General features: G+C 39.1%; 1 protein-coding gene across 6 annotated transcripts in view; it reads right to left on the bottom strand.

The window, feature by feature from the left end:
• Positions 1-25719, bottom strand: part of GRID1 (glutamate ionotropic receptor delta type subunit 1) — a 648686-nt gene that overhangs the window by 44245 nt on the left and 578722 nt on the right. For 5 of the 6 annotated variants that reach the window (XM_087932230.1, XM_026710981.2, XM_026710982.2 and 2 more), the window contains exons 9-11: positions 9200-9301; positions 6597-6794; positions 2168-2492 (exon numbers count right to left, since the gene is read on the bottom strand). In XM_087932230.1, the coding sequence (XP_087788356.1) occupies positions 2168-2492; positions 6597-6794; positions 9200-9301 (625 nt within the window). The remainder of the gene's footprint in view (positions 1-2167; positions 2493-6596; positions 6795-9199; positions 9302-25719) is intronic. The other variant, XM_087932231.1, reaches the window with a different exon arrangement.

The raw sequence follows: 25719 nt of genomic DNA, 5'->3' as shown, positions 1-25719 counted from the left end.
TGGACACTCGAGACAGCTCTATGGAAAAGGGCGTTGGTTCTTACCTGATACGCTTCTTTTCGTAGAGCTGTTGAGAGTGTCCAGCCCCACCCGTAGGCCGTCTGGTGGGAAACCCTGCTGTTCGACCGAGCAAACTAATATTTTTTTCCTGAGTAAGATGAGAACAGGACCTTCCTTCTCGTCTTCGCAAAACTGGGGCGCGCCCGGAGGACCATGTGATGGTGAGAGGCGTGCCTCAATCTCAAGCTCAGCCTGTGAGAGCCGAGACTGGAGCTCCTCCCAACCTGGACACTCTCAACAGCTCTACGAAAAGAAGCGTATCAGGTAAGAACCAACGCCCCTTCTCAGCTTATAGAGCCATAGAGGTATCTACTTTTCAAAAAGAAATGCCCAACTAGATAAAATTTGCCTGGACCCACAAGATAATATTATGCACTTCTCAGGAAGGTGTTTTTTTAAAAAACTTTCTTTCCATGTGAAATGTTTCCTCTTATAGTAAACAGGGGGTATGACCCTTTCTCCTGTGAAAACAGGTATAGTATTTAGATTGCAAAACACTCACAGAAGTTAGGATGTTCTTACGAAGGATAACATTGTATGATCATCCTACGAACCTAGAAGTAGTCATGCTACTGTCAAGCCAGCAGTCTATTTCTCCCAGGGGCCATTCAAATGCTTCTTGGGTGCTTCCAAGAGATTTTCTTCTCCTGCCATTGTTCCTTATTAGCTGATATTTGGAGGCCTGAATCTTCAACACCAACAGCCCTTAAGAGACCTGGCTCCCATGAATTGATCTCATCTTCTTTTAAAGCCATCCCAGGGAGTGTGGCAATGGATTTCATAGCACAATCATGCAGTATTTGTCTGTTCTAAACTTTCTTTCAGCTAAACTGGATGGTGCTTTCCCTACAGTTTTCCAGGTTCTGTTACGTCCCTTTTCAAATATAATGTGGACATAGTATTTCAGATGTAGATGTAGTGCAAAGCAATATCTCTCAATTGCTGAATGTTAGTCTGAGGACTGTTTCCTCTAGCTTTTACGTACCACCACTTTTGTATACAGAAGCAGCAGTAAGATCAATTTTAATTGGACTTTATTTATTAAATTTATTTGCCACCCATCTCTATTGAAACAACTCTCAAGCCACACTCCCTCAAATTGGATCTTTCCCCTCAAAAAACTATAGCCCAACATTAATATCTGATTTCCACAACTTCAAAGGGCACAGTCAGCATAGATCCTACACCTGATTGCGGTTCTCCTGATCAACTAGATTGACTTCAGGAGATCCTATATCACAAACTCAGTTGGATTTTATAGGGCTATTCTCATAACCTGGAACTAGAGTTATAAAAATTGATTCAAGATACAATTAAGCATTTCAACCTTGTGAAAATCCATGGGCACTTAAGAACATTCAAAACAAAAAATTAACAAAAGCTATCACCACAAAAAACAACGTATTAAAAATGCAAGTGCGTAGCCAAATAACAATGGATTTTTTTTTCCCCTGTGGCAGCATCACCCATCTTGTATGGATTTTTACCAGTCCTTTTTTCTGGTAAGCTTGAAAGCTTCTCTAAAACAAAAGAAAAAAACACCCAAGGCGATAGGAACAACCACTCTAAGAATGACATAACTTGACAGGTGTGTCAAGATACAGAAGTGTAAAGTGTGTGTTTTATGTGCTTTTGAAATTGGTTTCAAAGACCTACTCAGGTGGCCTCACCACCCAATAAATCGCAATCTACTCATCAAGCTAGTTGCTTGTCAGAGTTTATTTGTTCCACAAACTAAAAGTCAAGTAGAGAATGACCATCAAAGTGTCCCAAAGGTGCTTTTTTGACTTCTTGGTTTTATCCTTGAAAACATTTCACTTCTCATCCAAGAAGCTTCTTCAATTCAGTTGCCTTTTGCAAAAAAGACACCTTTGGGACAACCATGACCTGGATCAAGGGTCTTCAAACTTGGCAAGTTTAAGACTTGTGGACTTCAACTCCCAGAATTCCTGAGTTAACATGACTGGAGGAGGAATTCTGGGAGTTGAAGTCCACAAGTCTTAAAGCTGTCAAGTTTGAAGAACCCCTGACCTGGATGATTGAGAATCTCCACAGACACTCAAACATCAAGGTGGTTTCTGCAGAGAGCAACTATCCAAATGAGTACCTTGTTGAACAAAGGCTCCATACACAATCCAAATGGCACTGTGAAGCGTGGAGGAAGTGCAGGCTCCAGACTGAGAGGAGTTCTGGGCTCTGACTGCTTGGATCCGGTTCAGCACGAAGATGAGGACACCAACTACCGGGATCGCAGCAGCTATGCAAGTCCACACTGCAAAGTCGAAGGGGGCAAAGAGAGAGAAGATGTTGATCTTCTCCTCTGGTTTCTTGATTAAAATGCCTACAGAATAATCCATGTAGCGCTTGCTGAAGTCAACCACGCTCTCTCGTTCAGGGGTGATGGTAATGGCGGAGATGGCCAGGTCAGCTCTCTGCGAAGACAAGAGAAGGAGAGGTGAAACCTCTTGCTGGTTAACTCAGCCACCTGACAGAAGTAGAAGAAGGAGTTGGTTCTGCTGCAAAGTATACTGGGACAATGTCCACCTCCAGCAACCATCAGGTTTTGCTTCAAGAAATCATGGCATGGTGTGGCATGACAGCTTATTCCGTCAAATCCTTTGGACACTTAGAAGCGACGAAAAGGTCTCTCACGGGTCTGTCTACCTAACTACCAGTGGGATGAAGAAATCAGCTTCAGGGGACACTGTGATGGAGGAAATAAAGAAAGGGAGCTCCTCTGAAGTCAAATTTCCCCTTCTGGGAGGTTCAAATTGTCCAGTAGACAGAAGGGTGAGGTTGTAATTATAACTGGTTTCTCAGTGGACCAGAAAAAGGTAGCATAGGTGGTAATGGCATGTGTGGGCCAAATCATAACAGTATTATAATACAAGGAAGAAGGGGATCAATCTATTCCACAAAGCACCTGGAGGCAGGACATGATGCACTGGATAGAAACTAATCAAGGAGAGAACCAGTACAGAATTAAGGAGAAATTTCCTGACAGAACAATTAATCAGTGGAACAGCTTGCCTTTATAAGTTGTGGGTGTTCCAACACTGGAGGCTTTTAAGAAGAGATTGGACAGCCATTTGTCTGAAATGGTATGGGAGGTTGGGCTTAAAGGACTCCAAGGCCCCTTACAACTCCGTTGTTTTGTTATTCTCTCTGTTATGTTAGTGGTTAGTCATTCCTGCTTCCCGAATTTGCTATGTTCTTCTAAAACTGGTCTGATGCAATTCCAAATTTGGAAGACTTGTTTCAGAAATGCTACAGGTTCCGTAGCGTAGGAAGGCAAAATCATTTCTGACCTTCTTTTCTTTTTCATTCTGAGATGAAAGGATTTAAGATAAAAGCCAATCAAATAATGCAACCCAATTGCCAGAGCAATTCTCAGATTGTATTTTTAAGATTGCTTGTTTGAATGCTGTGCCACTAAAAATAACTTCCTCGTGCAAAGAAAAACAGCACATGAGGCAGAAGATGAACTTCTCTCCGTTACGGTCATTTTTTGAATAGGCGGCAGGGAAAGAGGTTTTAAGGAAAAACTTAACCATGCAAATTTCCACTCTCAGCCTGAATGGGAAAATATACCCCGAGGGTTTCTAACAGGAAAATGATTTTAAATGCAAAACTTCTGTTATATATGGACATTGGTATTTAAACAGTTCAGGTGCACTGGATGGAATACTTAAGTACAGGTAATCCTCATCTTATGACCACAATTGGGCTCAGAATTTCTTATGCCAAGGAAGGCAGTCATTAAGTGAGTATCACCAGGGGGTGGAATTCAATTTTTTAAACAACCGGTTCTGTGGGCATGGCTAGGTGGGCATGGCCATGTGACTGGATGGGTGTGGCTTCTCCTTTGTTTTGCAGCACATCCCCCTGTCCCATTTTTGGGGCCTTCTGGGCCTCAGGGAAGCCTCCTGAGGAGGCATTTTTGCTCCCAGAAGGCTTCCCTGGGGCTCAGGAAGGAAAAGAAACAGAGCCAGGGGGGATACAGCCCCCCACACTCAGTTTTGGGACCTTCTGGGCCTCAGGGAAGCTTCCCTGGGGCCCAGGAAGGCAAAAAAATGGAGCGGGGGAGCTGTGCCCCCTTCTATTTTTTGCCTTCCTGGGCCTTGGGGAAGCCTCCTGAGTGAAGCAATAAGAGAACAAGGGGAATCCTGGCACAGCTGATCATAGAAACAGCTGATTGTTGGGAGAGGGGAAAATGAAATACCTCAAGGAGTGACTGGGCAAGGAAGAATGCAGTCAGCAATGTCAGGCATGAGCACAATGTTGCACATGCGTGATAAGAAGTGACTAGGTGTGGAGGGGCAGGTGGAGAGGGGCGCGGCCAGCCGGGGCATGATTTGCTGGTTCTCCAAACTGCATAGAATCATTAACAACCAGTTCTATTGAACCAGTCCAAACCGGTAGAATCCCAACCCTGAGTATCAACCCGATTTTTACAACCTTTTTTTTTTTTTTGCCAAGATTGTGAAGCAAAATCAGTGCAGTTATTAAGTGAATCATTCCATCATTAACTGATTCTAGCCTTCCTCATTGAATTGCTTGTTGGAAGCCAGCTGGAAAATATGAATATTTCATCATAGAAGAGGGATCATTAGCTGTTTTCTAATCGGGTATTTTGGTTTCACATTTGCATGCATTTGCAAATGGCAGTCATGTGGCCATGGGGTGTTGCAACTCTCATAAATACATGCTGGTTGCCAAGCACCCAATTTCAATCACCCAACCATGGGGATGCTACTGCTGGGGTTGTAAGTGTGAGGACCAGTCATAAGTCTCTTTTTTTCAGTGCCATTTTAACTTTGAAATAGCTGAAAGGGTTTGGCTGTTAAAATCCAATCAAATAATGCAGCCCAATTTGTGGCTAAACAAATAGTTGTAAGTTGAGGACTAACAATGTGACCTTTGGCCACTTATAAAATCTGTGTTTGAAACTCCCTTCAATGCCCACATCCCTCCAGAGGAAATGCTCTTTTAGAAACCCAGGTCTGAAGCTCATAGCAGCCTTCAGTTCTTTAGACCTGATCACAACATTTCAGTTCAAGTAGAAAAAGCAGGAAAATTAAAATAGCAACATGCAACTTCCTAGATGAATCTTGAGTGCTACCTTATTCCCATTTATTTACTTTCTGCTACATCAATTCACAAAGGGCACTGTGATAAGAAAGGGTTAGAAAGAAGATGCAGAGACAACTTACATCAGGACAGGTCCGAAGGGAGAACAAGGGTGTCAGCAGTGAGAGGTCAAAGATGGCAACTGCAACCATGCAATTAGAGTCTCTCAGTTTTTTTGCAACCTCCAAGCCCCACACAAGGCTTCACATGCATGCTCCAGTCTGCCATCTTGATTTCTTGTGACACCTTCCCCCCCTTCTACTATGCACATGGAATTTATTATATGTGAGATGTGCTCCTAGGAATACATTTTAATGTGTTATGAGCCCGCTGAGCCACTGGAGTTTGTAAAAATGATTTCTCTGCTTTTTGGAGCAAGAAACTCTTCAGAAGACACATAGGCAATGGCCTGAAAGGGGCAGGAAAATATGAATATTTCATCACAGAAGAGTGATCATTAGCTGTTTTCTAATCGGGTGTTTCGGTTTCACATTTGCATGCTAAACTTTTTTCGTATAGAAATGCTGGATAATAGGACAGCATTGTACAATCGGTAAGCAAATGATTTGGAAATGATGACATTACTGAATATCAATGTCTATAGTTATATTTTATTATTGGCAGAGAACTGTAGAACATTTTCTTCTATTGCTATGGCGATGTTCAGCCTTCTCAGAAATGAACCATTTGCGACAAAATGTACTCTGGTATCTGTACTCTTGAAGATTTCTTCGCTGGAATGTTTTCTGCCTTATTTTAGTAGCATATACTTATAAGTCAATGCCACTGTCTCGGACTCAAATGTAACTCAATCACTTTGCGATTTGTTTTCTATATTTTTTTTTTAAACAAACGAACAATATTTTCTTCCTTGAAAAGCTATTCAACTGATCACTATAAAACAGCGTTTACAGTGGGGGAAAAAAATCCATAAATGAAAAATAGTTTGCAACAAAATGGTTTTTTTTTTTTTTAATAAGAAAATGGCATCAGAAAATGCTCCATTAGCCATACACAGCTCATCTATATGGCCACTAAACATTTCCTAAATGTTAGCTGAATATTTTTAGGTGAAAGAGTTAATGCTAAAAAAAATGACACATGGAAAATTTCCCAGAGATGAGGAGTGAATAGTTTTCTAAAGTTTAACTGATAGGAAAAGGTAACTAAACTGTGGAGATTCATGCATAATATAATACCAGAGAAAGTGGTTTGATCATAGGACTTTTTCATATCTTCATTTCTATTTCTATTATGAGTTCCAGTGACCAGTTCTTTAACTGCCACTGTTAATGAGGAATGTTCTAATTTTTAGGAGAGGAAAGACAGTTCAATATAGAGGGAAAAAAATGATTTTTTTTAAACCTCCCGTAAAAGAAACATAATTCAGGTATTATGGGGCATACCTTGTTAATCAATTCGCCAATCATGCCGTTCCAGGAGCTGTTATGGAGCTGTTGTCCATATTTTCCATCAGGAGACTGATAGATCTCATACTTGAAGCCCAAATTCTTGGAAAGGGCATCCAGGACATCAATGGAGAAGCCCTTATAACGTTTTGGTTGCCCAAGGATATTCTCAGCCACCATAACGAACGGTTCTTCCTGAGAACAAAGCAAGGCTGATCTTTAAAGGAGTCGTACAACAGGACAAAGCAAAGATAGCCTGACTCACAATTTTGATGGCACCTCAACAAGCTGCCAGCTCTGGAAAATTGAAGCTTCATGTTTTGTCTTTGTTTTTTCAAGAATACAATAATTGTGAATTAAAAATGAGAATTCCTCCAATTATTGCCAATCCAGGGGTGAATCTTAAAAGTGGCTACACCTGGGGTACGTTACACCTAACAAGAAGAGGCAGGTTCCCAACAATCAGGGGTTGCTTTTAAATGAATCAGTTAAAGGTAAACTGTTGATCTTATTGTCTGCCCATTGGTAGTGACATCACCTTCGGATGGGCTAGTTCATTTTCTGACTGGAGGAAAGATATGATCATATATATGTTTAAAAAATCTCAGGGAGGGGCGGAGTTCCTAAATCAGCTTAAACTATGATCTGATGGAAGAGCTAAAACCAAGAGAAGCGCAAGAGAGAAAGTGCAGCTAAAGACAGGAAGGAAGCTTGCATCCCTCTCACTGCCGACACACAGCTGCTGTCACCTGGTGTTTGACATAACAAGTAGACAATCGGGAAGTATACAATTCCGGCAAAGAAGGAAAACATATTGAGATCTGGGTGGTGTTCAGTAGTCATTTCTATGATAGGCAAAGTAGACACAACCATAGATGTTTGAAAACGGAAGACATGGAGCAAAACACTTCTATCTAAGTTCTTCTGAGAACATCATGAGCACCATAAATTGCTCACATAGCTTTCAACAAATGTCCACTTTTTAATTATTGGGGCCTTTCTTCATTTCAGGAACACCTGTGACCAGGAGGAACCTGAACCTGATTCTGTCACCAACCATACTCCAGGATTGTGAGTGTCCGATTCCCAGGTGGGAAGCAAAATTAGTTGAGGTACAGTTTTGGAGATCAGATAATTTCAATTTTGCTTTACAGGCTAACCTCACAGGTAGGCTGAGGTACAGATGAAAATTTTGCAATAAAATGATAAAAAGGTACAGATGCCTTTTTTTTTTTTTTTTGACAGCTTGGTGTCTCTTCCCTGTCTTGAAAAATTCTGAGGGTCCTCTAGGAAAAGATGAAGCTAATTCAACCACAACATTGGCAGGGAATGTACACCACTGATGGTTCTTTGCTCTTTTCTATTCAAGGACTCCATCACTAGATTAAATGTGGATATTTGAGTTTTTAGTGCAGTTCTTCCTCTGTTTTGATTTTATAGCATAGTTATGCTAATATTGATTTATAATGACTATAATAGTACCTTAACAATTCTTAAACATTAAAGGTTAAAGCCAGCAGGATTGACTAAATAAGACACTGTATTTTAATACCAGGTTTATAATTTGAAAGGTGTAATATTCATGTGAATCAGCCTCGGTTCCATTGCCAAATGAGCGAGAAAAAACTTGCTTGCAGTTGAACATAATCCTGAACAGACCTCCTGCCATAACTGAAGGGGACAGATGTTTGCTTAAGGAGGGGTTGGGGCTATTTTGCTTGCACAACTCCAAGGACAAAGGACAATGAAAGTCCTTCTGCATTTTGTTTATGGAATCCCACTCAAAGGAGAATTAAATCTTACTTCAAAGCAACATGTCTGAAGGCCTTAAGGGTAAAACAGAGGCAAACTTTATCAGGGAGTCAGGTGTGCAGTCATCAGGCTGTGGTCTCCAAGATGGAGAAGTCCCTAATCAGACATATTCAGAAGATATTCAAGAAATGCTGGGAAACCCCTGCAGAGGATGAGCATCTGCTGAAATTATGTCTTTGCCCAACTATAACTATTAAGATGGATACGATGTTTGCATTCACTCTTCCTGCTTTCACTTCTCCTTATGACCAGCAGATCCTGAAGGAAAATGAATGCAAAGAAAGAAAGTCTGCACCAAATCACCAGCCACTAATGGGGTCATTAGTGATCAAAGATAATGTTTCTCTTGCTTCTTCATAATGTTTATTTTTTGCTCTAGCATTTTAAAATTGTAAATTTTTCTAGACATCTTAGAATAAGAGTGAAATATAAATCTAGCAATAAATCTGTGATATAGACCAGGGGTCTCCAACCTTGGCAACTTTAAGACTTATGGACTTCAACTCCCAGAATTCTCTAGGAGTTGAAGTCCACAAGTCTTTAGGAGTTGAAGTCCACAAGTCTTAAAGTTGCCAAGGTTGGAGACCCCTGATATAGACAATATGCTGCACACAACCATTGCAAGATCTTGTTTTACCCAAAGTGTTACTTTCTTGAGACTCACCTTGGGAAAAAACCACAACATCTCCTACAAATGACAACAGATAATCAGATTCTTAAAAAAATAAAGACACTAGCAAGTATAATTTTTGGACATTTTTGCTTCCTCCATTCCAACATGGTCATACCAAGACAGTCACCACTTTCAGTGTTAATCCTTGTAGGTCGCTGCCCAAACGCCGTTCTTGCAAGCTCCCATTCAGTCCCTTCTTTGAGTCCCACGTTGCCAACTGCAAATGGAAACAACACTGGAATGAGGGGAAAGTCATGTATATTTCTCTAAAGTATCTCTTTGGTGTACAAAAAAAGGAGCAGGCCAGATAATTTTTTTAAAAAAAAACACACACTCCAGAAGTCTTAGAAATAGAATTAAAAACTTTGAGCTCTAACTTGGTGACTGAGTAATGGAGAAACACAGAAAATATGGTGTTGTTTATTCACTCAGATTATGTATCAATAGACTTTTTCAGTTCTACTATGTACCTATTGATATTGCTAATGATACGTTACACTGACCAGTTCTTAACAGCAATTGTTAATTGGAAATTTATACTTTGAGGACAGGCAGGATAGTTCCATTCAGATTACATATCAACAGGACCCACCCAAGTTTCTAATAAATATTTTGTGCCCACAATATGCAAAATTGTCCCAAATCCAAAAGGAACATGATGCATTTCCATGTAGCTTTGTTGCAGGAGAAAAGTGATATTAGAATCACCTTGTGATCTTCTACCCAAACATTAACCAGATGTTGCTGTGCTTAGAAAATGGCATAGTGGTTAGAATGCAGTACTGTTTGGCAGTTCGGATCTCACCAGGCTCAAGGTTGACTCAGCCTTCTATCCCTCCGAGGTGGGTAAAATGAGAAGCCGATTGTTGGGGGCAAGATGCTGACTTTGTAAATCACTTAGAGAGGGCTGTAAAGCACTATAAAGTGATATATAAGTCTAAGTGCTATTGCTATTAGCTAACCTAGAAATCAACCAAGATTGACCAGGAGCTGCCATCTACATTAATAATGCCATTATCAGACAACTGAAGCTTTCTTCTTAATGGTCACATGAACAAATCCATAAAGCTTTCCTGATAATTGCACACATATAGCTGAGTTCTTCTGGAATGCTTTTTCAACTTCCTGGTCTATCGCATCACCATATTATTCCATGGTGTGTCAGTGTTCCAAGTAACAACTTCCAAATAAAAAGACTCCGATAATATCATCTTCTCAAAGATCCATTTTATTACAGGTGTCATATTGGCACATCTGATGAAAACCCGAATCTGAGAGTTCTGGGTTTTCCCTGCCCAAAGAAAATCCAAAATCCAACCCCTGTACCCCATAGTCCATCACATGTTGTGGCTAATCTTCCACAGCTCCTTGAAATCCCCCTCCCAAAATCCCAGGCACTAAATGTGGCAGCTCAGGAGCCCCAAAGAAAAATGGCTTCCAAGATGACATGGTGATCTACAGAAGTCCCCGGCTTAGCTTCTGAGCCAAGCCAAAGTCAGCAAGGCACATTTTACCTGCATTTTTAAGCAGTTGAAACACATAAAAGCAGTGTACTCCTCTCTATTTACAGTACCAGAAATACCACTAAGAGATACTATTTGCTAGTGATAACATTCAAGTGCCTTGCACCTCTCAAGCACTTCTTACTGATGGGACTCCATTTCCTTATATTTGTTCCCATAAAAATGCATTTGTTCATTTTAAGGCAGTGCCTCATTACTCCATCAAAATTGATTGGAAACCTCAGTAGCATTCGTCTGGGTTCACGGTAGAACATAGGTGTTTATGCCACACACATACTCCCAAGATGATGCTGTTTTACTGCAACACAAATTATAGAATCAAAGAATTGAAAGGGAAATAAATTGGAAACCATAACTATATCACCCAAGGGAAATTTTGATACAGGAACAGAATCGAACAGTAGGAAAGACCATGAAATATAGTGCCTCACTGTGGAATATGGCCCACAGGATTACCTTCATTTCTGTGGGCACAGGATAAAAGAAAGAGAGAGGGAAAGAAAAAAAAAAAAGCAACATGTTGAATTAACTTCATAAATTAAAACTAGCAAGAGTATTAAGAGGCCGAGCAGCCTTGTGCAATGAACCTGAATTTAGGGTGATTATAGTTGTTCTTTTAAAGTTGTAGCAACGTTTCGGCAGAATCTCATCTGCCATCATCAGGCTTCTGTACAATACAGAAGCCTGATGATGGCAGATGAGATTCTGCCGAAACGTTGCTACAACTTTAAAAGCACAACTATAATGACGTGGGAAAATACCTGAACAAAGCTGAATACCATACATGTAAGTACCCGTGAAAACTTAAGAATATATATATATATATTGCCATCATCAGGCTTCTGTATAGTGTTCATCTGTGAGTCAGGCTTTTATAGTGGTTTCAAATTTAAATTTGGGGCAGCCTATTGCTGTGCCAGAATGGTTTTTTCTTCACCCTGATTGGTTGGGAGTCTTGGTCTGTGTTTATTGGTCTTGGAGTTCACTGTGTTCTGCTTGATTGGTGTTTCTAATATCTCCTGTCTGTTTTTTTGTCTCTTTTTGTCTCTTGATTGGCTGGCAACATTGTGTTACTTTATTGGAGGCCTTTAGTGCAGCTTGGCACTAAAAAACAGACAGGAGATATTAGGGGGTAAAAACAGGAGATAAAAACAGACAGGAGATATTAGAAACACCAATCAAGCAGAACACAGCGAACTCCAAGACCAATAAACACAGACCAAGACTCCCAACCAATCAGGGTGAAGAAAAAACCATTCTGGCACAGCAATAGGCTGCCCCAAATTTAAATCTGAAACCACTATAAAAGCCTGACTCACAGATGAACACTATACAGAAGCTGATGATGGCAGATGAGATTCTGCTGAAACGTCGCTACAACTTTAAAAGCACAACTACAATGACGTGGGAAAATACCCGAACAAAGCTGAATGCCATACATGTAACACTCCAGCAAGAGAAAAATCAGGGAAGCCATCGAGATAGAGAAACACCCCCATAACATGAATAGATGGGACGATACCTCCCACCTACCAGATATTTGGAAGCTAGCCCTCACCAACAAATGAGTCCCAGCCACGAAAACCAACACCAGACCTGAAACAACATGGGACACCACCGCCAATCTCCCTCATCAGACCCAGGCCCATCCTATAAACGAAGGACAACCACCATCCAGAAAACAGACCATGGCTGCCTTGCCAACTATTGCACCCTCTGACCCCAAAACCAAACAAGCTGACACACGCCAAGAACACAGACCCAGACCCTAAACTCGAAGCCAGACTAAAACCCAGAATCCTCTATCACAGCCACCCATTCAGGATATCACATCAGAAAACTCAGGAAATTACACCACAGGAACTCAAGAAGTTGCAACACAGGATATCACAGCACAAGCCCAAGGATACCACAGCAATAAGTCTCACTGCCAGCTGGTGCTCCATTCAAAATCCAAGAAAGAAATACTTTGACTCTTTTAATTAGAGAAAAAGATATCTTTTACTGGAAATCAATTGGTAGCAACAAAAGAATTCTGAATCTGAGAAAATGGGCGCGTAAATCACATATACAAAGTAATGGCAACGTTTCCACCCCCAATAGTTCAATTGGCTCATCCAGTTAAAAGTTGTGTATATCATCATGTGGGCATCTCCAGGTGGTGATGAGGCTTCTGTCCTTTGACCTTGACATAGTTTGATAAAAGGTTGCAGCTGCACATAACATAGGATAGAAACCTAAGCAAGAATGTACCACCACCACCCCAGCTTATACAGTTCTGGTTTGTAGCACCCCCAGTTCACTTCCCATAATCATTCCCCTCTCCTCCCCCCGTTACTTATGACAGCCAAAAAAAGCAAAGCAAAGGGAGAAAAATCTTGAAGGCTGACACTCACAAGGTCATCACACAACCCATTACCCAAGCCGTTACTACACAGGAGGCTAATGGAAAAGAGATCAAAACACAAACGATCCAGGAGATTACAATGCAAGACCCAGGATACCACAACAAAAGAACTCGCAAGCCCATCACACAACCTATTACCCAAGCTGTTAAAACATGAGAGGCTAATGGAAAAAAGGTCACTACAAAACAAACGCCCCAGGAGATTACAGCACAAGATCCAGGATATCTCCACAACAAAACTCACAAGGCCATCACACAGCCCATTATACCAACATCAACTCCATCAACCAATCAAGAGGCAGCAGTGCAGCCAACCAACCCAGCACACCAGCCACCCCCACCAGTATTTATAGAGAGACAGCAGCTCCGATCACACACTGCTTGCACTGGCACGAAGCTGAAAGCACCAGCCTGAGGATGGCAAGTGGAACCTCGCCGAAACGTCGCCAAGATACTCTTAATCTTACATGGGAAAAGGCCCGAACACACACACACACACACACACACACACACATTTGTGTGTGTGTGTGTGTGTGTGTATGTATGTGTGTGTGTGTGCGTGTGTGCATCTATCTATCTATCTATCTATCTATCTATCTATCTATCTATCTATCTATCTATCTATCTTTTGAAATTAAAATCAGAATCATTGACAAGCCCCAAGAACCAAGAAAGATATACAGAATTACTTCTGAGCAGTTTCCTTGATTATTCCTGAGTCCCAATAAACAGAAATCTTGCCAAAACAAAGCAGGTATTTTGCATCACTATAGATATGGTCTGAGATTTGCTAGGGAGAAGCACCTTAACTCTCTTTCTCCTGACCAAACTACCTAAGCCAGGAGTGTCCAATCTTGGCACCTTTAATATCTGTGCACTTCAATTTCCAGAATGCTGGCTGGGGAATACTGGGAATTGAAGTCCACAAGTCTTAAAGGTGCCAAGGTGTGAATCCCCTTATCTAATATCTTCGCTGCATCTTTGTCCTCTCTGCAATACAGCCCTTTCATCTCCTCATCTCCTCCTCGGAATCCAGACTGTTTTCTACCCCAATGAGTGACAGATTGAAGATTAATAGCAAGCCCAAATTATTCCGCATTTTTAATTCGTACAATTTAGTGTCAGGGTTGGATCACACCTGGATCTTATCTTCCAGACAGTGTAGAATACTTGCTTACATGCCATGTGGAATTCAGCTATAAGCCAGATACATTGCAGGTAATTGAATCTCACTAAGTCCCCTAATTGGCAGATATTACTTAAGGTACTACCTATTAAGCCAATCATATGATATGTATTGCAGCAATAGGGAAAAAGTCTGTGCCTCATAAGACCCATGTGGTGCTGGTGAAGACTCTTGAGAATCCCTTGGACTGCAAGGAGATCAAATCAGAAACCAACCCTGACTGTTCTTTGGAAGATATTGAAGCCGAAGCTCAAATCCTTTGGCCACCAAATGAGAAGAGAGGACTCTTGGAAAAGACCCTGATGTTAGGAAAGATGGAAGGCAAAAGGAGAAGGGGACAGCAGAGGATGAGAGGGTTAAATAGTGTTGTCAACACAATGAACATGAATTTGGGCAAACTCTGGGAGATGGTGGAGGATATGGAGGGGGAGAAGGGTTGGTATGCTATGGTCCATGGGGTCAGGAAGAATTGGACATGATGTACAACTGAACAACAACAATATAAGACTCGTACCACAGTGATGATTCTTAGTTAACACAATGAAAGCAGGATTTGTGAGCATGCAATTATGCTCTGCTAGCTAGTCTCAAAGAAACACAGAAGCCTATTCTTCTATCATAGGCAGCTTCCAACTTTCTTGCTCGCATGCGATGTATATCCGAATAAAATGTTATAGTCTTCACCTTTCTGAGAACTTTTTATTCCATGAGGCAAAAATAATAACTTTCAGCATCTGCCATATGTTTCTTTATCCTTCAATGCATCGTCCTGAAATTTGAACACATTTTCCTAAAAATAATAAGAGCTTGATGTATATGAAGGCACGACACCAGCTGTGATTTCACATAGCGGTATACATAATTATTATTATGTATATAACAATGTGGAATCACAGCTGCCAGTTCTTTAGCTGGTGTTGGTCTTCATTTGCATCATCAGTCAATTGCAAAAAGCAACTTTCCTTGGAACAGCTTACATCTTGCAATGAGACCTTTAACGCCATCGAACAACAAAACCTGCCTATCTCAGATCCTTGGGAAGGACTGGATAGGTGGATAAAAATGCTAAATCTAGTCTAAACATCTGGCTAACTCAGTGATGAAGCATAATAGCAATACATATTGATTAATCAACCAATCAAAAATTTAAATCTTCACTGTGAGATTTGCAAAGTACAAATTGACAATTGCCACATCGATTATCTAAAGTGTGGATAACATGTGAAAATACCAGGGGGTAACAGAACAGTGTCAGCTTTGGAAGCCATATTCCATGCTGCCACATAGCCTGGGAGAGTGGAAGGGCGGTGATTTCAATTGAGTAGCTCTAAGTAGACAAAGTAAAGTTCTTTTGTTAGTTCAAGGTCATTGAGTATGGCGCAGCATGAAATAAGGATCTGACTTTTGGATGGATAGTGATTGGGCTATGTGATGTGATGATGGCCAAGAGGGGGTGGATTTGTAGTGGGGAATTGTGGTAAGCCCGAAAAACGTTTAGATTCGGGATTCCACAGATGTGCCAGTTGCTATTCTAATAAAGGTACTTTTGAGATATGGCTGTCTCGGAGTTACTGATTGGAATGGAGGGTTGCTGGAACACTGACAAGCAGGAGACAAAGAATTGAAGAAAGTCGGAAAGTATCAAGATCTAAAAATCAAGGTGGAAAGATTTGGCCATGATGGTCCCACTGTAGACTTACTGGGAACCATACTGAAAAACCTTGGATGGCCCATGGAAAATTCATGCACTGACAACATTTCCATCCAGTCTAAACTTCTGGCTCACTGTGCCACTAACCACATAATGAGTAGTTCCATGAAAAAAACCAAGTTGCCTCTTATCTCTAAAGAAAAAGAAAACTGGCCATGCTCCCTGAAGATCTCCAGCAGGGAACAGGAGTCTATTAGGAGTGCTCTTCATATAAATCCTTCATCTTATGATCAGCAAGGAGGAAGGTATAAATAAACCATATATCACAGAAAACACCTCCAGTCTCCTGTGACCTTCTTCAAGGAGAATGAACTACAAGGGAACACTGGGCACCTCTAAAATGTTTTACGGTTTGGATGTTCAGTTCAATATAAATCCATCAAGTATTACCCTCTGTATTAGCGGTTTCATTTCTCAGGGGGTTTACACGCCACAAGCTGGAAGATCCTGTTAAAAAAAAAAATCAGTAACCAGTTTTGTTCAATCTTACCCCTACCATGCAGGAACTCTGAGATTAGAAGAGGAAAAATGTCTGCTTCTTGTGTGTTCTATTTCTTTTTTTCTCCATGCAATGCATGGTTTATGTAGAACACATGCATAAGTGCGCCTTCTTCTTCTTCAAAGTGGGATTTCCAAACAACCCTGATTGAACAGTGTTTTTTTCAGTCCATAAGTATCTGCCTGTTCATGTACAGTGATCATGAAACAGGGTTAACTACTTTCTTAAGCTAATCCGTTTGGGTTAGAGTATGAGAAGGAGCGGGGAGGATTTGAGGAAGAGAGAAACATTGATGGGCTCAGAGCAGTCCATTTTGATTACAAAAACTGAAAAACTTCTTCAGTGGATGGCAGGGGAGATTCTCAATCATACAGGTTGCCCTGAAGGTGCTTTTTCCAAAGGGCAAAAAAACTGAAGAAGCTTCTTGGATGAGAAGCAAAATGTTTTCAAAGGTTAAAAAAAAGCCGAGTTGTCTTTGGGAAAAAGAACCTTTTGATTCTCCAGTGGATCAGCACTGAAAGGAAGATGTCTACTGAAAGAATTAATTGTAGTTAAAACGGGAATTGATAAGAAGCTGTTCTGAAGCCAATTACATATCCAGGTTTATTACTGCCATTATTGGTCTGTGAAACACCCCCCTCAGAAATGGTACCCTCATAATGTGTCTTGTCATTCCCAAGGTGGAAAAAAAGTCCATTAGGTCTTCCTCTCCAACCACATTACCTATTGCTCCTTTTTCCTTATCTCACAAAGATATGTTGGGCTCCAGAAGCTCTTATGTTTAATGTTACTTTTTTCCCTCTTGAAGAAAGGGAATCTTTCCTAACCTTAAAAAACTAAGGACTCAGTTGTTTCAAACAATTTTATTCCAAAACTGAATTTATTCCAAAACTGAGACTTTGCAAAGGAGCGCTGGAACTCAGCAAGCTTAAGTTAAATTCTCTATTATGTTTCATTGAAAAGTAAGAAAAGAGCTACTGTTTGCTTCTTCTATACATAAATGGCTTAAAGTCTGAAGAGGAGGAGATTTGTTCAAAGGCATTTGAGTTGTTTCCCTTTATTTCATACCAGCCAGCAAACAAAACCAATCAAGGTCACACCAAAAAATTTGTAGGCAGAGAAACACTGAAGAGTCTGTTCAAAAATGCAGACAAGGTTCATAAGTAAAATAAGAAATGAAACCTTTTACATTTTGAGAAATTCGAGCTACCAACTATTCATTTCTTTATAAATGTGTTGACTTCCTACCAAGCCATGTGTGGCTTGGAGAATCAATACATTTGCAAGCAGATAGACCTGTTTTTGACAACTGGTCTGTCAAGATCACTGCCTGAAAAACTAATTTCTGGCTTGGTTAAATGAAATAAGAATGTCTTGTGGCAATTCAATAACATTGCTGTAGTCTTTGTTTTTCTTTTCTGTTTTTCAATATTAGCTATCCCTTTTCTCAAGATTTGTGAAGCCAGATATAGCTTCTAAATTGAATGATGACAAACTACTGCTCTTGCCAATAGTCGAATGCATTTCATAAACAGCCATTGTTCGGAAAATATAGTTGCCAGAAGATAGCAGTATTTCATTTTTACTCCATCATTCTGGAATGATTTCTTTAAAAAGTTCTGAGATTATAACCCCAACAGTTTTCTGAATGCACTGATTGTTTAGTTTTGTATTATTTTATTGATTGTACCCCTGATTGATTGTACTACAGTTTGGTCAGCCTTTCTATTATTTTATGCATTGTTCTGAATACTACTATATTTTATTGCATCTCATTGTACGTTAGTCTTATGTTTCAGTGTTTTTAGTCTGTGATAGAGATTTTAATTGTAGTTATTGTGTATGCCACCGAGAGTCACATTTTTGTGAAGTAGACAACTATATAAATACGCTAAATAAATAATCAATGTTTGATCATAGAGAAACTTTATATTATTTGTAGAGATTTCTAGAAGTTCCTAAAGGGCGTATTGAGGTATATGATGGGGAAAAGACAGGTGAAAAGGATGTTTGGGTCAAAGTGAGAATTACATATGCTGGAAAAAAACATTTCAGCAAGACCCAGTGAAGATTGAAATCTGTATTTCTATTCCACTGTTTGAGTTCAGTTGCTGAACTGTATGAGGAAAAAGACACATCCTGAAGTAGAACCAATTTTCTACAATTTTAACAGAAATAAGTGACATAGATTATGTACTGGTACTGAATCCTTTGGAGTGATCCAAATTTAGTTTTCCTTGGAGGAGGCAAAAATTAATGCTATTAAAATATAATGTTGAATATCTTCTCTGATTTATAAGTGTGTTCTTTCTACCCTTTCACATCAAAGATGCCTGACATATGTCGATTTTGGTGTGTAACAAGTTTTCTGTGGCAAATACACACCTGCATTCCCAAAGTGGGTAGAGCCAAGAACTAAACATGTTTTGGAGATTTTATGCCATGAGGTATATGCCTTCAGGCTCTGAAAGAACGAAAACACCCATTTTGCACTGCATTTACTCAAGATCCAAATTATGTAATAACCAAAATGACCTCACACAATTAATTTTAATTGCTCTCACTTAAAGGAGGTGTGCATGTGATGATCGAGAAGACTGAAGACCATACTTTTTAATCCCTGTATTGTTCATGATTCAGATTAAGAAAGACAGATTAAATTAAACTCTGTCAAGGATCTTGGAGTACTCATCTCTAATGGTCTAAGTGCTAGAGCCCAGTGTAATTACATAGCCAAAAAGGCGTTAAGAGTTGTTAACATAATCTTACGTAGCTTTTTCTCTGGTAATATTACACTAGTAACTAGAGCATACAAAACATTTGCTAGACCAATACTCAAATACAGCTCATCAGTCTGGAACCTACATTACATATCTGATATTAACGCAGTTGAGAAAGTCCAGAAATATTTCACAAGAAGAGTTCTCCACTCCTCTATTCGTTGCAGAATACCTTATGCCACCAGACACGAAATTCTAGACCTAGAAAACCTAGAACTACACCGCCTTCGGTCCGATCTAAGTATAGCATATTGCAATGTCCTACCTGTCAATGAATACTTCAGCTTCAACCATAACAACACAAGAGCAAACAATAGATGCAAACTCAAAGTTAATCGCACTGAACTTGATTGCAGGAAATACAACTATCAGCAATATCTGGAATACTCTACCTGTGGTTTCTTCCCCAAACCCCAAAAACTTTAACCTTAGACTGTCTACTATTGACCTCACCCCTTTCCTAAGAGGTCTGTAGGGGGTGTGTATAAGTGCACCAACATGCCTACCATCCTTGTCCTATTGTTTCTTTTATATTTTATTTTTCTTATATGTATCCATGTATTCATAACTATGTTTTTACTTATACCTATTATCTTGTAAGCAATTGACAAAAATAAATAAATAAAATAAGATTAGATTAAATAGATTTAAACAATAGGTTTAAGCTTTTGTTGTTGCTGCTGTTTTCTTCTTCAAATTTCCAGCTCAAGAAACATCCTTCCTTCTTGGTTAGGTAAATGAGTGTTGTGTTTAGTTGGTCCTTCAGAAACAGAATCATAGTTTAAAAAGAAGTTACATGACGTAAAGAGATGCCAACAAATCCACATTGATAATAAAAGAGTACAGTAGTTCTTGGCTTACAACAGTTAATTTAGTGAGCATTCACATTATAACTTATGATCATTTTTCACATGGACGTTGCAGCATCTCCATTCTCACATGATCAAAATTCAGACGCTTGGCAACTGACTCATATTTATGAAGGTTGCATATGATTTCCTTTTGTGACCTTCTCACAAGCAAAGTCAACAGGGAAGCCAGATTCACTTAGTAACTTAACAACTGCAATGATTCACTTAACAACTGTAGCAAGAAAAGTCATAAAATGGAGTGAAGTTCGCCAGACAAATGTTTCGCTTAGCAACAGGAATTTTGGGCTCAATTGCAGTCATAGATTGAGGGCCACCTGTACTACAATTTTTCCCATTCTCAAAATAATTCTTTTGACTGGCTGTATTTTTGAACCTAGCTCTCCTATATTGATTTTCCAAGCTTAATATTTAATTTCCAAAAGTAGACAGGGAAATGAATTTTATCTCGGACATCTAGTCTGGGCACCTAGAATTCAATTACACTCAGAGGAGCATGGTGGATAAGCTACTCCCTTATATCAGGCTAATAAAACTTGTGACCCAACGCGTCAAAGCAAGAGAATCAAAGTCATGGGGTGCACTGTGAGGGACATCACTATATCAAGCTTTATTTTTATTTATTTATTTTACAATCTTTGGCGCAAGCAAAATAAATAAATAAATAAATAAACCAAGGAACAAAAGAGATTTATTGGGCCAACACAAATGATAAGCCAGGGTGAGCTTAACTTTGTGGGTCATGAGCTTGTTTTAATTCTTGCTGCAAGGAAGACAATGTTGCGTGCCATCACAATCCTGCTGGCATCTCAAAGCGAGATAATTGGGGTTGGCTCATGAGTGTTTGGGGAGGTCACCTCAGCTTGTCTTAGGTGACATCCAATATACACTGATTAGAAGCAGCATTCAAGCAGAGGTAAGCACAAGTTGTTAAAATTAGACCTGGGGAGTTATAAATATGTCATGTACAACTGTGTAGAAATAAATTGCTTCAATTAATGTAGCCTTCAAAGCAAGCAAAATGCTGATGGAAATAAAACAAGAAATTAGAGAAGGGCATTGGTGGTGCTCCTAGTATGGGCTACATGAGAAAGGAGAGATCATAACAAGAAGAGGGAAAAATGTGTTGCGATGAAGAGCACATATAGCAGAGACAACAATTAGAGTGGCCATTTCTCGTAAGATAGAAAACTAAAGAGATGGTTTATAATTGGCAAGGGGGCAGAGAAAACATGATTGGTGAAGTGGGGGGCAAAGAAGAAAACTATATAGGACAGAACCTCTAGACACAAAAAGTTAAAAGGGCGAAACAAATTTTTTTTTTGATCATGTGAATAAGCCGGGGAGATGGCTAGCAAATAAGAAAAGAAAAGGAGAAGAGAATAATACACCAATTGCAAGATGACAGAGGGAATATACGTCATAGAACAGAAGAGAAAAAGAAAATTATTCAAGAATTTTTTTAGGAATTTATACAGTCAGGAAAATATAATGGAAAAGAACGTTAAAGAATATTTAGATAAGCAAAAAAATAGCAAAATTGAAGAGGTTAAAAAGAACGGTGTTAAATGAAAAAATAACTATGATGGAAATGGCAGAGATGGTAAAAAAACCAAAAGAATAATAAAACCCCGGGCCCAGATGGAATACCTGTAGAACTTTATACAAATATACAAAAGCCATTAGAGACCATTATGACAGAGGTATATAACGAAGCACTGGCAGAAGCGAAATTACCCAAAACTTGTTCGGAAGCATATATAGCATTAATCACAAAAGAAGAGACAAACCACCACCAAATAAAGAATTATAGGCCTATTTCTTTATTGAATACTGATTATAAAATATTTGCATCCATAATGGCGGAAAGGCTAAAAACGGTGTTAAACGAGTTGATATATCCAGATCAAAATGGATTTCTGCCAAAGAGACAGATGAAAAATAATTTGAGAATGATTATAAACATACTGGAATATTATGAAATACATTCTGGAAGACAATTAGCATTGATGTTTCCAAATGCGCAAAAGGCTTTCAATAATTTGAATTGGCAGTTTATTACAAAACAATTAGAAATTATGAATTGGGGGGGGGGCAATTTATAAGAATGGTACAAGCAATATATTCCACACAAATGGCAAAAGTAATAAACGGAGAGTTAACTGAACAATTTCAAATATCAAAGGGAGTAAGACAAGCTATCACTATTGTTGTTCATCCTGACTTTAGAAGTGTTACTTGGACAGATTAGAGGGGACAAGAAATAAAAAGTCTCAAAATAAAAAAAGAGGAATATAAAGTCCAAGCTTTTGTGGACGATTTGGTATTTGTGCTTGAGGAACTGTTAGAATCGGGATCCAAATTAATTCAGAAAATAGAAGAATTTGGAAAAGTGGCAGGTCTTAAATAAAAATAAGACAAAAATCATAACAAAAAATCTTACTAAGAAACAGAACAGAACAAAGAATTGGAAGAAAAATTGGAAATGCAAATTCTTTAAAAAAAACTTAAATATTTATGAATTTGACTTAGAGCAAAAAGTATATCTATTAAAGAAGAAAATTATACAAAATTGTTAACAAAAATTAAGATAATTGGATAATTGGAAGAATTTGCAACTCTCAATTATAGGATGAATTGCCACAATAAAAATGAACATATTGCCAAAAAAAATGTTTCTGTTCCAAGTGACATCGATAAAGTTAGGAAAGAAATGTTTTGAAGAGTTAAACAAATTAATATCAAAGTTTATTTGGCTGGGGGAAAAAACACGAATAAAGTTAAAATTGTTACAAGACAACAGAAAGAGAGGGGGATTTGCTCTGCCAGATTGGGAACTATATTATACAGCAGCAGCTCTTACAGGGATCAAAGATTGGGTAATGTTGAAAAATAAAAGAATATTGACAATTGAAGGACACAACCCACAATTAGGGTGACACGCATTTTTATGGGATGGGAAAAACAAGATGCATACTTTCCAAAGACACCAAATTTCCAAAGACACCAAATAAGAAATGCATTGCTATTAATTTGGGAAAAGATTAAAAGAAATCATTATGACAAAATTCTGATCTGGTTATCAATTACGGAAGCATCAATATATCAAAATGTGTTAAATCTTGATAAGATAATAAAGAATAAGGACATCTTAAACAAGCATGGGATATTAAAAACAAAACAAGAATGAAAAGAGCAAGGAATTAATGTAGTGGTAGATGTATATGCAAATACAAGTAAGATTCAAGAAAGATACAGAAAGACATGAGATATATAAAGAAAAGTCGCAATTAGATAAGATTCTACAAGGTCCAAAGGAGAAATTGATTTTAAAAATTATATAATTATTTGTTGGATTATAAAATCGAAGAGGAGAGGGTTAAAGAAACTATGATTGATTGGACAAAAGTTTTTGGCTACACGATAGAATTGGAGAAATGGGAAAAATGTGGGAAAATAATTATAAATTGATAATGTCTGCATCATATAGAGAAAATTTGTACAAAATGTTCTACATGTGGCACTTACCACCTGCTATATTAGCAAAAATGTTTCCAAACAGATCATCCAAATGTTGGAAATGCAAACAAAAGCAAGGAACATATTATCATGCATGGTGGACATGCCCTGTAGCCAGAAAATATTGGATAAGGACAAAAAATTGGATAGAAGAAATAATTAAACAGCAAATTGAATTAAGACTTTTCTATTAGGTATAATAACAGGAAAATATGATAAGAAAACAGAGTATTTAATGCTACATTTATTAACGGCAGCAAGAATAACTTGTGCACAGAATTGGAAAAATGATAGTATGCCACCAGAGGAAAATGTGATAAGAAAAATATTAGAGTGTGCTGAGATGGATAAGTTGACCATGGAGATAAAGGAAAGAGAGGAAACAGATTATTATTTGACATGGAATGTACTGTAGGATTGGCTAAATAATAGATATAGAGTTGAATAGAGAAGAAGACAATAAGGTAATAAGGTAAAAGATATAGTGGATAAAGATTAAACAACATAGACAAGTGCATAGATAGTTAAGATTTATATTAAAAAAATCTATTCTGAAGGCAAGGTCTTCCATAGATCTTTGGACCTAATTCAAGATCAGAATACAGCTGGAAGGGACCTTGGAGGTCTTCTAGTCCTGCCCCTTGCTCAAGCAGGAGACCCTAGATCATTTCAGACAAATGGTTGTCCAATCTCTTCTTAAAAACCTCCGGTGATGAAGCACCCATGACTTCTGGAGGCCAGCTGTTCCACTGGTTAATTGACCTCACTGTTGGGAAGTTTCTCCTTAATTCCAGGTTGCTCTTCTCCTTGGTTAGTTTCCATCCATTACTTCTTGTCTTGCCTCCTGGTGCTTTGGAAAATAGGCTGATCCTTTCTGGTTTGTGGCAGCCTCTCAAATACTGGAATACTGCTATCATATCCCCGGTAGTCTTTCATTTCTCTAGACTAGCCAAACCCTGCTGCCATTCTTCATATAGTTTGGGTGTTGGTGGTGTTGGTGTTGGTGTTGGTAGTGGTGTTGGAAGAGGAGGAGGGAGGAGGAGGAGGAGGAGGAGGAGGAGGAGGAGGAGGAGGAGGAGGAGGAGGAGGAGGAGGAGGAGGAGGAGGAGAGGAGGAGGAGGAGGAGGAGGATGATAATGGCAATAATGTAAGAAATAATGTGGCCACTGAGAACAGCACGAAAAATAATGAGATGGAATCAAATGAAAATATACAATGCAAATGAAATACACAATGTGTGCACATGAAACATACAATGTGTGTACTGTTAGTTTGCCCAACTTTTGTTGGAGGTTCTCAAAGTCCACAGAACCATATGACAAAAAGTCTATACAACTTCCATCTGCTTGGCTTACAGATCATGGCTTCTCAGAACATCTTACTTATGTCTACTTGTCCAGGTCTAATTGCAATCTGGAAATGCATTTACGTGGACTTTTGTTTGACAATGAGACCTCCTTAAGTGCTGGGCATCCATAAAGATTTTTTTTTTTTTAAAAAGGACAATATCTGTAGCTCGGGGTTGAAATGAGGGGTCCTAAGTCACAACAAAGTATTCCTTGACCCATTGCTTTGACCTGGCAATGGAACAGCAGTTGCGATGCACTGACTCACAACTGTTGAAACCCACTAGAAAGCAGCTATGGGACACTCACTGATGTTTCTTCCTGTGCTAACTATTATATGCTTTGCAGAAGGACGGTGGGGAGGAGGAGGACTGTAACATCCCCCTTAGTTGTTTTCTTGCACACATTTCATTACCCAAACTAGGTAACATCATAAGTGCTGTGTTGTGCACAGAAGATGTTACCTAGTTTGGCTAATGAAACATCTGCAAGAAAACAACTAAGCTCAAGAGAGCAGCTCATTTTTAACCCTGAGCTACAAGTATCGAAAAGAGATCCTCTTTTTACCCCATTTGCTTCCACTGAGACAGAAAATGTACAGAATTGCAAGAAGGCTCCAGCTCTTTCTCAGCAATGCATCAGAGATAATATTCTACTTTCAAATTTGATGCTCCACTGATGGGTTTTATTACACTGCCTGCGCTGAGAGATTTGCAGACAAGGCCCACCTTGTAGCATCCTTTAATTGACCTATCCCAGGACTAAGCAGAGCTCAATTAAAACATGTGTAATTTT

The sequence above is a fragment of the Pseudonaja textilis genome, chromosome 4 (genome assembly GCF_049901715.1).
Source record: "Pseudonaja textilis isolate UNSWEBS1 chromosome 4, rPseTex1.2, whole genome shotgun sequence".
Lineage (NCBI taxonomy): Eukaryota > Metazoa > Chordata > Lepidosauria > Squamata > Elapidae > Pseudonaja > Pseudonaja textilis.
This window is presented reverse-complemented; position numbering and strand designations above follow the sequence as displayed.